General features: G+C 63.1%; 1 protein-coding gene and 1 long non-coding RNA gene across 3 annotated transcripts; one reads left to right on the forward strand and one right to left on the reverse strand.

Moving 5' to 3' along the window:
• The first annotated feature begins 1542 nt into the window (after positions 1-1542).
• LOC140623461 (uncharacterized) lies at positions 1543-5102 on the forward strand. The gene is made up of 2 exons (XR_012023077.1): positions 1543-1984; positions 2703-5102. It is a non-coding gene; the product is annotated as an uncharacterized lncRNA (long non-coding RNA).
• Positions 5103-8609: 3507 nt separating this feature from the next.
• On the reverse strand, positions 8610-13144 carry LOC140623446 (uncharacterized). Of its 2 annotated transcripts, none has more exons than XM_072809901.1 (3): positions 11249-13144; positions 10295-10509; positions 8610-8994 (listed from the first exon to the last, which is right to left on the reverse strand). In XM_072809901.1, the coding sequence occupies exons 1-3, from the start codon at positions 11337-11339 to the stop codon at positions 8632-8634; spliced, it is 669 nt and encodes a 222-aa protein (XP_072666002.1). In that variant the 5' UTR covers positions 11340-13144; the 3' UTR covers positions 8610-8631. The 2 variants fall into 2 exon arrangements, with proteins under 2 accessions (XP_072666002.1, XP_072665991.1); XM_072809890.1 differs by lacking the exon at positions 11249-13144 and adding an exon at positions 10854-11209.
• Positions 13145-13255: the final 111 nt, after the last annotated feature.

Raw genomic sequence — 13255 nt, forward strand, 5'->3', positions numbered from 1 at the left:
CTCCGGGCGCAGGAGGCGGCGGCGGGGCGCCCCGCGGTATCAAAGCAGACAAAGGGTTCACGCTAATTGCCGGCCTCCCCCGCCGCCCCCCGTCTCCGAACACCGTCTGGATTCCTGGCGCGTGTGACTCGGGCCCTGCCCGCGGGACACACAACACCGGCGGCCGCGCAGATAATCGCCTGCGCCATTAGCGGACAAATTTGCGCTGGGGGGGGGCCCACGTGGGGTGCGGGGCCGGGGGCGGGGCGCGGGCAGGACCACTGGCCCCGCGGGGCGGCGGCGGCGCGTGCCGGGCCCCGGGCCTCGCCCCCCGCCCCCGCCCGCCCCCCGGCGCCCCCGGCGCCCCCGGTCGGCCCCCCCCGCCGGACCCCCCAGCCGGACCCCGGGGTCGCGGGCGCGCGGACGGGCTCACCTCGGCGGGGCGGCAGGCGGCGGGGCTCAGGGCCGGGCCCGCGGGGCGCGCTGCGCGGTCATCGCCGCCCCGGGCGCCGCACCCCGGCCCCCGCGCCCCCGGGCCCGGCCTCGGGACGGGGCGGCGCTACCTGCGCGCGGGCGGCTCGGGCCGGGACCGGCGGCGGGGCCGGGGCCGGGGGCAGCGCGGGCGGGGCGCCGAGGGCAGCGGCCGGGGCGGGGGCCGGGTCCCGGGGCGGCGGGGCGAGGGGCCCGGGGCGGCGCGCCGCGAGGCGTCCTTCCCTGCGGGGCTTTGTCAACTCTCCCGGAGCGAGCGCCGAGCCCGCCGCGCGCCCCGCCCCGACACAACTTCCCTCCAATCGGCGCGCCCCGGCTCGCCCCGCGCCCGCCCCGGCCCGCCCCGCGCCCGAACTTCCCCCCAATCCGCGCGCGCCCGCCCCGCCCGGGCCTTAACCCTCGCCGTGCGGGCGGCCTGCGGGCGGGAGGCTCCCCGGGGCGCCGGCCCGCCCCGCCCCGCCCCGCCCCGCCCCCGCCCCCGCCCCCGCCCCGTGGGTCTCGGCCGCCCCCGCCCGCCACCCCGCCCCGCCCCCGCCCCGCCCCGCCCCCGCCCCGGCCGGTCCACCCCCGCCCCGTGGGTCCCGGCCTCCCTGCCCCGCCCCGCCCCCGCCCCGCCCCTTGCCCCGCCTCCCGGCTGGGCCCGCCCCTTGTCCCGCCCCGCCCCCTGCTCCGCCCCCGGCTGGACCCGCCCCCGCCCCGACCCCGGTCCCGCGCGCCCCCAGGTGCCCGGCGCCCCCGCCGCCCCTGCCCCCACCGCGCCGCGTCGCAGACCCCACCCCCGGGGCCCGCCCCTGGCTGCGGGAGGGGCGCACGGTCGGCCGGAGGCGTCCCCGGGGCCGCGGGCAGCAGGGGGGCGACAGGCGCTGGCCGGACCCGGCGGCGGGGCTGGGGCACAGCGGCTCCGCTCGGAGGCCCCCTGACCCAGGGCACGTGTCTCCGCCGCCCGCCGCGAGGGGGGCTGTCACCCGGGGCCCCGCAGGAGCCGAGGCCACCGAAGCGGCCCGGCCAAGGTTTCCCAGGGGGCCGCGCCCGGGCGGGCAGGTCTCGGGTCCTTGGCCACCCTGCCCCGCCCTGCCCCGCCGCCCATCAGGGCCTCCCCACCTCTGACCCACCCTGGCCAGGCTCTCCCCGCGTCCCCTCCGCTGTCGCTTCTCTCCAATTTGAAAACTCAATTTAAAACACAACCGTGATCCAGGTGCCTTGGACGTAAGCCCCATGACCCTTGAGGCCCTGGACAGCTGGGTCCTGTGCGCATCCCCGCCCTCACCCAAACTGGGGCCAGATAACAGCCCCTGCAGCCTCTCAATCCCCTCTGGACCCTAACCCATGCCGCCCCATCAGGACCCTGACCCAAACAGCTTCTGTCCCCCAAGGAGTCCCCTCTTCCAGGAAGCCTCCTAGGGAAGACCAACGCTGCAGAGGCCTTGGCCCAAGGCCCAGGGGAGCGGGGCCACACAGTGCCAACAGCCAGGGCCTATGGAGGTCCAGAAGGCCCAGACCCAGGCTTCCCAAGCAGGTGAGAAGGCGGGTTCCCAGGTCCCATGCCCAGACCCATGTAAGGACCACACGGCCCAGCCGGGGCAAGCCCAGCCCTCCCTCGCTCCATCTGCGCCCCAAGGGCAGGCCCGAACCACAGACCCGCCACTCCCTTCCAGCCCTGCGGGTGGGGGAAGCAAGGACAGTTGGTTCAGGGTCCCCAGAGAAGGGGGCAGGCCCTGGGGGGGTCACAGACAGGTGCTCTGGGACAAGGTGGGCAGGTGCACGGAGGGCTTCTCGTGAGCACCAAGGCTGCCCCGGACTTCGGAACAGGTTTGTGAGGAGACACAACTGGAGCGTGAAAAGCTCCAGCAGGTGTGTAGGCTGCCCAAGGCAGGTGTGTGAAAGGTGGCCCCGGGTGGGGGGAGGTCAGAGACAAGGAAGTGAGCGGAATGGGAGGCACTGCCAGCCGGTGGGGACAAGGTGGGGAGCAGGGCGGGCTCGTGCACCCTTGAGCCACCACAGGCTGGGGGCAGGCGTGGCCCGCTCAGCCGGGGCTGGGTAGGGTCCCAGAGACCTGCCGGGGGTGGGGGGCCCCAGTGCTGCCGGCCCACTTCCCCGTGCGGGCATGCACTACCCCCTGGCAGAGGTGTCCCCCACCAAAGGGCACCCGGACCCCCTCCCCGGCCTCCCCACTTCTGAGTCCCCAGGCGGGAGCCAGGCCTGTCTGGATGTCCAGCCCAGGCCACTTCCTCCAGGAAGCCCTCCCGCTGGCAAGCTCCCACTGGCCCTTCAGGACGCCGGACCTGAAATACGACGCCGGTTCAAGCCCTGCGGCTGTAGCACTGAGACTTGGCACGACTGGACGAGCTCCCGGTCTCCGTCCCACGCCCCCCCCCCGCCACAATCTGCCCCGCAGAACTAGCCTGGGGTGGCACAGTGGGCCCCACACATGGTGCTCTTCACATTGTCCTTCACCCCGACAGGCGGCGCCCCGGCTCCGTGCCAGGCTCCGTCAGAGGGCCGGGGACGGGATGCCCGCAGCCGGGGCCCGCCCTCAGGGTGGCATCCTGGCAGCAGGTGCGAGGGCCGGGCGGTGCTCAGATGGCGGGAGCGCTGGGCCGGGAATTGGAGACAGCTGACGTGCGGCTTCGGCTCCCGCTCCCGGTGAGGTGACAGGGGGCAGGTTCGCATGCTCTTGCCCGAAACGGGGGGAAACGGCAGAAATAAGAATACAGAAGAGCTCCGGACACGCAGAGCATTGACAGCGAAGGCCGTGATCCCTGCGAGCGGGAAGCAAGCGGGAGGTCCCGGGCATCCTGCTCCTGCCGGCAGTGCCTCCAGGGTCGGCAGAGGCAGGGGGGACCCTGGCAGAGCCCAGGGGTCCCCCTCGCTGGGGCACAGGGCCGGGGGGCTCGGGGCGGCGAGTGGCCAGAGTTCACAGGGTAGAGTCCTGGAGACGAAGAGCCGTGCGGAGGGGGACCCCGGGGACCTGCAGCGGCGTCCCGGCCGCGCGGGGAGCACCAGCACCGCCCAGAAGGGCGCGGCCCCCAGCGCGTCTGACCCCCAGGGTAGAGACCCTCCCACCGAAGGGGCGTCAGAGCAGAAAGAAGGGTCTGCCTCGGTTGCAGGGAAACGATGAACGTCAGGTTACATGTGCTTCCGGTCCCGCCCAACAAAGCTTAAGGACGAGGCCCCAAAGGACCACGCAGGTTCCACATACCTGAACTACACCCCAGAGAGAAGTACAGGATATTTACAGGAATGTAAAACCACCCAGCACCCAGAAGGTAGAGCGGACGACGTGTGGGCGCCCGGGGGCCCAGCGGGTGAGCGTCTGCCGTGGGCTCAGGCCGTGACCCCGGGGTCCCGGGATCGAGTCACACATCAGGCTCCCTGCTCTCTGCCTCTCTCTGTGTGTCTCATGAATAAATAAATAAAATCTTTAAAAAAGTACACAATCTATGACCTACAACCATAAATCATTAGGCATGAAAAGAGACAAGAAATTATAACCCATAATGAGGGGAAATCACTCAAAATTAACTCAGATATAACAAACACAGCAGAATTACTGTGACTATATTCCATAGGTTCAAGCTGCTGCAGAAAGGGATAATTATGTTCAGTAGAGACATGTAAGATTTTTTTAAAGATTTTATTTATTTATCCGTGAGACACAGAGATAGAGAGGCAGAGGCACAGGCAGAGGGAGAAGCAGGCTCCATGCAGGGAGCCCGATGTGGGACTCGATCCCAGGACCCAGGGTCACACCCTGGGCTGCAGGCAGATGCTCAACCACAGAGCCACCCGGGTAGCCTCAAACTGAACTTCTAGAAATGAAAATTAGAATGTCTGAGATAAACAATATATTGAATGTGATTAATAGAATATTGCACAAGAAAACATTGTGACCTTGAAGTCAAAGCAATAAAGACTGTCCAAGTCAAACACAGAAACAAAATTGCCTGAAAAGAAAAATGAACTAAGTGTCAGCGAGCCTTTGGGCAAGTCCCCACAGTGAGGTACAGGTGGAGCTGGAGTCCCCCGAGCATAGGAAGTGGAGCGAGAAAGAAAAAATAGCTTGAGAAAATGGCCAGAATTTTCACAAATGTGGTGAAACACAGAAATCCACAGTTCCCCAAAACTCAACAAAATATACACACAAGAAACATGGAGGAAGCTACACTAACTCATGTACGTCATTCTCAAAATGCCGAGGACCAGTTACAGAAATAACAGCTTAAAAGTATCCGGGGGATGAGGCGTCCAGGTAGGTCAGTCAGGAAGGCGTCCAACTCTTGGTTTTGGCTCAGGTCGGGATCCCAGGGTTGTGGTCTCAGGGTTGTGGTCTCAGGATTGTGGGATGGAGCCCCCCAGTTCAGGCTCTGCGCTCAGCAGGGAGTCTGCTCCGGACTCTTCCTCTCCCTCTGCTGCTTCCCTGCCTCCCCACCTCTCTCTCTCTCTCTTACATAAATCTTAAAACAAAACAAAAATAAAGGTATCCAGGGGAAAAATTTTGTATACAAGAGCAAAGAAAAGGATGTCCTATTGATTCCTGTTGGATGAAAACAATGCACAAGGACAGTGGAGCCAACTCTCCACAGAACCAAAAGAAAGAAAATCTGCCAACCCTACATTGTTTATCAGCAAAAATGTCATTTGGAAAAAAAAGATGAAATGAGGACTTTTTTCAGACATAAGGAGCTGGTTAATCACGAGCAAATCTATACTACAAGAAGTGGTAAAGGACAGCCTCTGGGCACCAGACGGAAACCTGAAGCCACACTCACACCCACCAAGTAATCCTAAGGAGGAGAAGGAGAACAGAGCATCAGAGATAGTAGCTGTGTGAGTAACAATAAAGATGCTTTTCTTATTATTAAAATCTGTAAAACACAATCAGCCATTTCTTTATTTTTTTCAGGACCCGTGCCCAATGAGGGTCTTGAACTCACAACCCTGGGAACAAGAGTCGCACACTCTACCGGCTGAGCCAGCCAGGCGCCCTGACCACCAGCTATTTAAAGCAAAAAATTACAACAGCGTGTGGTGGGGCTTAGATCACACGACGAAGTAAGGCCTAGGGCCACAGACACAAGGGCTGGGAGGGCAAAGTGGAAATACGGCGTCGCAGGGCTCCTACTGCATGGAGATGGCATCACATCACTGGACAGGACACATCCCCAAGGATAAACCCCAAAGCAGTCACCAAAATAGCCTAAGAAAGCATTACACCTAATAAGGCAACAAAGGAGACAGATGGCATAATTAAAAAAAGAAAAAGAAAGAAGAAAGAAAGCAGAAAAAGAGGAATAACAGACAAGAGAAATAAAAGATAAATAGCACGATGGTAGATTAAACCCAAGCACATCAGTAATCACACTAAACGTAAATAGTTTAAATATCTCAATTAAGAGGCAGAGGTTTTTGGGGCGCCTGGGGGCTCCGTTGGTGAAGTGTCCGCCTTCAGCTCTTGTCATGATCTCAGGGTCCTGGGATGGAGTCCCGCATCGGGCTCCCTGCTCAGCGAGGGGTCTGCTTCTCCTTCTCCCTCTGACCCTCCTCCTGCTCGTGCTCTCTCTCTCTCTCTCTCATATGAATACATTTTAAAAATGCATAAAAGTAAATAAATGGCGGAGGTTCCAGATTGGGTAAAATAGAAAGATTCAACGCCGTGCTACCTACATAAACACACTTCACATACAGACACAAATAGGTGAAAATAAAAGGATGCAAAAGTTATCCCACATGGACAGTCATCAAAAGAAGGTAGAGACGAAGGAGATTTCACAGTGAGAATATCGCCAGGGATAAATAGCATAATTTCATAAAAGGAAACTGACAACTTCACCAAAAGGACCCAACAACCCTAAATGTGCATGAACCTAATGACAGATAATAAAAGTCAAAAACTGGTTGGGGAAAATGAGAAAATCCACATATGCAGAGTTCCTCTGTCTTCTCCCAATATTAGAGTCAACAAGTGGGCAGAAAATAATTAGGGACATAGAAGGCTGCCAACTAACCGGCCTGATTGATATTTATAGAAGAGTCTTTCATCTTCTGGGCCCAAGTCTCAACATATGTGAAATAATTCAAGTCATCAAAAGAATGTTCTCTGACCACATTACAATTATATTAGAGAGCTATCTGGACAATTCTCAAATATTTGTAAACCAAATAATCCACTTCTTAATTTTCCATGAATTGAAGGAAAAACCAAAAGGAAAAATAAAAATTATTTTGAACTGAATGGAAATGAAAAGACAACATGTAAAAGGACCCTTTATTTGGAATGCAGTTAAAGCAGTCCTTGGAGAAACCTATAGCACCGCTTATTTTAGAAAAGACATGTCTCAAACCAGTAACCTTGGCTTCCACGTACAGGAGCTAGAAAAGATGAGAACAGATGAAACCCCAAGTAGACAGAAGATGAGGAATAATAAAGGTCACGTGATAAATCAAGGAAAACAGAAAAACAGAAAAATAATGACCTAAAGCTGTTTCTTTAAGAAATTGATAAAATCAGGGACACCTGGGGGGCTCAGCAGTCGAGCGTCTGCCTTCAGACCCCGGGGTCCCGGGATCAAGTCCCACGTCGGGCTCCCTGCGTGGAGCCTGCTTCTCCCTCTGCCTGCGTCTCTGCCTCTCTCTCTGTGTGTCTCTCATGAATAAATAAATAAAATCTTAAAAAAAAAAGAAGTCGATAAAATCATCTTACACATGGAAGTGGAATAAGAGGGAAGACACACTGTTGATAAATGGGGGAGAGAGGCCACACAGAACTACAGATTTTACACACATTAAAATAACAGTAGGAGGCGTTATGAATGACTTTATGCCAACGGATGTGACACATTAGGTGAAGTGGACAAGCTCCCTGGAAGTTACAAGCTGCCAGAGCTCACTCTGGAGGAGACGGAGAGCCTGCGTAGACCCACTGAATACCGCGAACTCCTCGGCAAACACCTTCCCACAAAGGAAACATCAAGCCCAGAGGACTTCACTGAGACGTTCCTGAAAACATTTTGTGGGGGTCGCCGGCTGCTCCGCCAGTCGAGCCTACAAGTCCTCATCTCAGGGTGGTGAGGTCCAGCCCCACACTGGGCACAGAGATCACTAAAAATCATTTAGGGAGGAAATAAAACCCATTCTGCACAAATGGAAGGGAAGGGAAGGGAAGGGAAGGGAAGGGAAGGGAAGGGAAGGGAAGGGAAGGGAAGGGAAGGGAAGGGAATTCCCCCCAACGCACCTGTGAAGCCAGCAGCCGTGTGAAGACGTAGCGTGGTCGAGTGGGGCTTATCCCAGGGACGCGAAGTTGCTTTCACATTTGAGGATCAACTAATGTGACTTACCAGATACTTTTTGAGGATTTTATTTACGTATTTATTTGGGAGCGAGCCCCCGCACGGGGCGGCTGCAAGGGAGAGAGGATCCCAGGCACGCAGCCCCAGGCGGGCTCCATCTCCTGCCCCGAGACCGTGACCTGAGCTGAAACGGAGACGCTTAGCGGATGCAGCCGTCCAGGCGCCCCCCGAACCTGCCCCAGTAACAGCAAGGTGGTTACATGATCTCAGTAGAGACGGAGAAAGCACCGGACAGAGGACCGACACCATTCCTGATTTTAAAAACTCTCAAAAAAAAAAAAAAAAACAAAACAAAAACAAAAAAACAAAAAACAAACAAACAAAACTCTCGAAACGACCTAGGGAAGGCGTCTCCAGCCTGAGGAAACACCGTGGCCGACGCCACCCGGCTGCAAACACTGAAGCTCCAACTGCCCCTAAGATCAGAACCGCGCGTCGGGCGTGCTCCCGGCTGCTGCTCAGCGGCGCCCCGCGGGTTCCAGCCAGTAGGTTGGGAAGAAGTAAGTAGAATGGTCCTGATTGGTAGGTGACACGACCAGCTGCGTAGAAACTTCTACGTGAGCTACAAGAAAGAAGCCACTAGAACCAACCGTGTTAGCGCCTGTGCCGAGGGGCAAGGGCAGCGCAGGGGAGAGGGTCCCGCGCGGGGCACGGGGCTCCCGCGCCGCCGGCACCTGCCCTGGGAAGTCATGCAGCAGGCGCTCCGGGGCCAAGCCCGCTCCGAGTCCAGTCCCGAGGCTGCGCGTCCCCCAGGTGTTCCCCCGACAGAAAACAAGGCTCGTGTCCACACACCTGTGCACCAACGTCTGCGGCAGCTTTATTTGTAAGGCCCCACACTGGGAACTCCCCAGGCGTGGGGCAGCCCAAGTGACCCACGTGCGCGCCCGGCACCTATCAGCTTGTCGCGGCCGGGGGAGCCCAGGTAGTCACCCTGGGGTGGGACGAACGCAGGCGGGAAAGGGAGTCGGCGTCGTCTGGGGGCGTCGGCGTAACACGAGCCAGGGATCCACGGCGACAGGAAGCAGCGGGGGGACTGGACGGCCGGGTCAGGGCAGGGGTGGCGACTCCTGGGGGCCACGGCACGCGCCATCGGGACTGCGCCCCCGGACCGGACCCGGACAGACGCGCGTCGGAACCGCCAGGCCGTGCTCTCTGCAGTCGTGGTCGTCGTGGCGATGTTCTAGAAGACAAAGCAGGTTGAGGGTCAGAGGAGGGGCCTCCGGGCGGTGACAGGGGCCGCCCTCGGTGTTTGCTGGGCGGCTGCGTGAACACCTGACTCGGACCGGAAACCACTCTTGGCTTTCTCTCGCACAAACCCCCTCTTTAAAAAAACAAAAAACAAAAAACCCTCTTTTGGGTTTCCCCTCCCCTCCAGGAGCTGCTGTCAGCCTGACAACCCACTTTCCCCTCACAGGGCCCGGCGCAGGCCTCGTCCCCCATCCACTCTGCACCCGCCGTGCCAGGCCCTGGACCCACTGACCCCTTCCAGGGACACTTGGGGTGCCGGCTGCGATCTCGCCGCAGACATGGTCGGGTGGGCAGCCCCTGTCCCCACCTCGGCCTAGGGCCCCGCCAGGCTCAGCCGTCCCCAAGGAGCTCGCCCAGCAGGACGCCGCTCGTGCTTCACGGCCGGCTCTCGCGGGATGGGGTGAGGGCTCCTGGAGCTGAGCAGCACCCTGTGATTGGGCCTCGGGCCCCTAGGTCCCCAAGGACACCCCACCGAGGCCAGGGCAGGACCGGGCAAGCCAGGCCGTCCAGACCAGCGCTGGCGGGTGGGCGAGCCTCCCCCGGAGAAGCCCGGCTCCCCGCCGTCACCCGGTCAGCCTGCTCTGTTGCTGCCCCGGGGCCCCAGGAGGAGGCCTTCTGCCAGCTGGAGGGCACGCAAGGGGGCTGCGGCCGCGTGTGCTGGCCGAGCGGGGCGTCTGCAGCCCAAGTGGCTGGGGCAGGGCGGGGCGGCCCCCGGCCCCTGCCAGCCCCGGTGGAGACCCTAGGCCAGGAGGGTGCCAGGAAGGCGGCTGACCTGCTGTCAGGGTGCTTGGGTGGCACCCCCAGCCTCTGCAGCCTACGGGGTGCGTGTCCAGGAGGCTCCATATACCCCACCGCCCAGGCTGACCCAGTGCCCCCTCCAGGCGTGGGCAAGGCTCTGGGCGCAGGACGGCCTCCCACAGCCCCTCCCGCCCTTCTGGAGCCTGACAAGGGTCCCACCGCCCCCGCGGCCTGTCTACCCCCTCCCTCCCCCGCCTGGCCCCCTGCGTCCCCTCCCCGTGCGGAGTCCAGGTCATGCCCAGGTGTTGGTGGCACCTGCCTCCTGCCTTGGCTTCCACGTGGGCTGGGTCTGTGCGCACCCTGGCAGGGGTCCAAGGGTGAGGTCCGAAGTGCCGGGCCTGTGGGGCACCCCTCCTTCCTCCCGCACCCCTGGGGAAGGCTGATGCCCATGCCTGCCGCCCTGGCCCTGCCCCGGCCACCTCTGCCACCAGCACCTGAATCAGAGCTGGGCTGGGGGTCCTCCCTGCCAGGGCGCTGATGACGGGGCCCCCAGCACGCAGACCTTCCACGCAGGCTGCTGGCATCACAGGACTCAGGTCCGAGGCGCTGGGGCTGACCCGGGGGGATGGGAGGATCCCCGGGGGCAGGTGATGTCGAGGGGCGGGTTGCCATAGCAACCTCGGGGCCTGTAAAGCCGGGTGCCCCTCCCCTGAAAGGAAAGAGAGGGAAGGGAGCTGCGGCCACAGGGGGGCACCCAGGCCCTGCTGCTGCCCCCGACCCACCGCCGACCCGCTGAGCCTCCAGTTGCTGAGCAACGGTCTTCAAGGGGGGGACACCCTGAGGCCTGAGGACGACCGGGGACAGATGGCAGGAGACCTGCTGTGTCCTCTGGCCGTCACGCCCCGCGCCACCACGCGGTCGGGGGTCGCCCCTCGGCCCCTGGAAGCAACCGGAGTGCAGATCCTCACACGGGCTGCAGGACAGGGAGCCTGGGAAGCCCGTGGAGCCCACGGCACACGCGCGACCGCCCGCCTCACCCCCTTGTCCACGCACTTTGAGCCCTGCCTCTGCCCTGCACGCTCCCGGGAGCCTGCAAATACGTCCTGCCCCGCCCCACACGGCTCGGGAGCCCTGGGGAGAAGGCTGGGCATCCAGCTACCGTCATGTGGCCACGGGCACGTGGGGGGCCTGGGCCACTTGGGTCCCCGCCCTCAGAGCTCCTGGGGTTGCCGGAGGACGCCCTGAGCTGGTGCCAGCGCTGTGGCCTGGAAGCCATCGGTCGCCACCGGGCGCTTGGGGCAGCCTCCCCAAGGGGCCCTCCTGCGCAGACCCCTCCCGCTCGCGTCGTCGTGGCCAGGCCCAGGGAGAGGGCCGCCCGCCCCGACGCCCCCCCAAGCCCAAACCTCCCCATTTCCACGGAAACTGCAGAGTCTGCAGGTATCAGGTATCTGGAAGCTGCCGGGGCTCCCACGCTCCCCGCGGAACCGGCCAGGTGCCCCTAGGACAGGTGAGCACGGAGCTCCCGGCAACGCCAGTCATGGCCGAGGCGTTTGCGCGGGAAGGCGGCGCGCTCACTCGCTGTGCGGCTGACCTGGCAGACGCTCTCCCCCCGAAGGAGAAAGTCCGAGGCGGCTTCCTGCACACGAGGGGACGTGGCGTCCTGCCGCGGAGGGCCTCGGCCGCACCGCCTCTCCAGGCTTAGCCGGATCCCCAGGGGTCCCGCTTCCCCGGACACACCCCGCTGAGGGGACGGGGTGTGCGATGGCCCGGGTGGGGGCGGGGGCTTCCAGGACGGTCTAGGGACCCGATGGCCTGGAACATGTCGGGACGTCCTGTAGCGCAGGTAAGTTCTGCACCCCGCGGCCCCCACTTTTCAGAGGTCAGGGCCGGGAGACTCCGCTCTGGGGGCGGCATGCGGCCCGACCCGCCAACGTCCTGGGCGTCGGGCCCTGCAGCGCGTCGGGCGGCCCAGCGGCCCACGCTGTCCGAGGCCTGTGACAGAAACGCCTGCCCAGCCCCGAGGGCGCAGCCGTGTCCTCCGCCAGAGTCACTCATCCCTTCGACAGGCTCTGGCCGCGGAGTCTCGGTGAGGCCGAGGTGGCCGAGCCAGCGCCCGGTGAGAACCCAGGACGCGCGGTGCTCTGGAAGGGTCGTGCCAGCAGGAGACACCTGGGGCTCCCGGGGGGCTGCCCGTCGGCTCTGGGACACCTGGGCAAGTGTGCCGCACGCCGGCGTACCCCGGGGACCCCAGCTCGGCTCCACAGAAGGTAGCAGCCCAGAGGTGACCAACTAGCCGGACTCGTGAGGCCCCAGATGGGAAGTCTGGGGACGAGGGCTGGGGAGGAGCCCCCACGGGAGTGGACGGGAGACGCGTGGCCAGGCCTCTGTCACCCCCGCACCCGCCGCGGAGCCCACGCCCCGAAAGCCACCCCCAGATCCGCGCAGAGCAAAGCTACCCCGTCAGCGCGGTCGGAGAACGGGGACGCGCCCGGCACCCGGCGACAGGCTGGAACGTGAGCAGTGCGAGCGCGGCGGAGCCAGTGGCGTCCCCAGGGCAGAGGGGCGCAGCGCAGGGGTGCCAGCGCTAGGTCCCCGGGCTGCCCGCGCCGCGGTCTCCGCACCAGGACGACGGCAGGGGGCTGGGGTGCCAGCCTGGCACAAGCGCGGCTGCGGGGCAAACGCCAGGCGACGCGGGGCCCGGAAAGGGAGAGGGGAGCAGCCTCGCAGCCTGAGGGGTCGCTGCCAGCGGGCTTGAAGGTCTTGGCCTCCAAGGAGGCCCCCGCCCACCGGGGACCCAGGCCCCCACCCGTAAGCTGCAAGCTGAGAGGGCCCCTCCGTCAGGGGCCCTGAGAAGAGGCCGCTCTCCTACTGGCGCGATGGACCCGACCACCAAGGAGAGCTGGGGGGGCTGCTCATGAGGGGCGGGACTGCAGCCCCCCCCCCCCGGGGATCCTTCTGTTGAGCTTCCACCCCCCAGGGCCTCCAAATAGAACCGAGTTTGGAGACAGAACCTTCAAGGAGACGCAGCAGCCGGGGAGGGGGGTGGTGCAGGAGGAACCAGGCTGCAGGAACTCCGGGACTGGGCGGGAGCGCGCTTCTGGGCTTGAGCCCCGAGGTCTGTGGTTCGTCCCACTGTGTCACGACAGCGCGCGGGCTGGCAGGGGGCTTCGTGGTCAGGCAGGGGGGCCGCACCCCTGTGCCCCGCATGACAGCAGCGCTCAGCAGGAACAGTGCCCTCCACACAAGGCCTGGGCCCCTGGGCATCGGCCCTACGGCACCCGCACGGGGAAAAGGGAACAGAAACTTGTCCTGCCAGGATAAGGCAGCTGGTGAGATGCGGGGGCTGGCAGGTTTGGGGGGGCCAGAGGGGCCGCCTGGGCCTGGCCTTCCACCTGCCGGTTCAGGCCCACGTCGCTACTGCCAGCTGTAAGGCTGAGGGCAGCCACGGTCCCCAG

This window comes from Canis lupus, chromosome 2, assembly GCF_048164855.1.
Source record: "Canis lupus baileyi chromosome 2, mCanLup2.hap1, whole genome shotgun sequence".
NCBI classification, from domain to species: domain Eukaryota; kingdom Metazoa; phylum Chordata; class Mammalia; order Carnivora; family Canidae; genus Canis; species Canis lupus.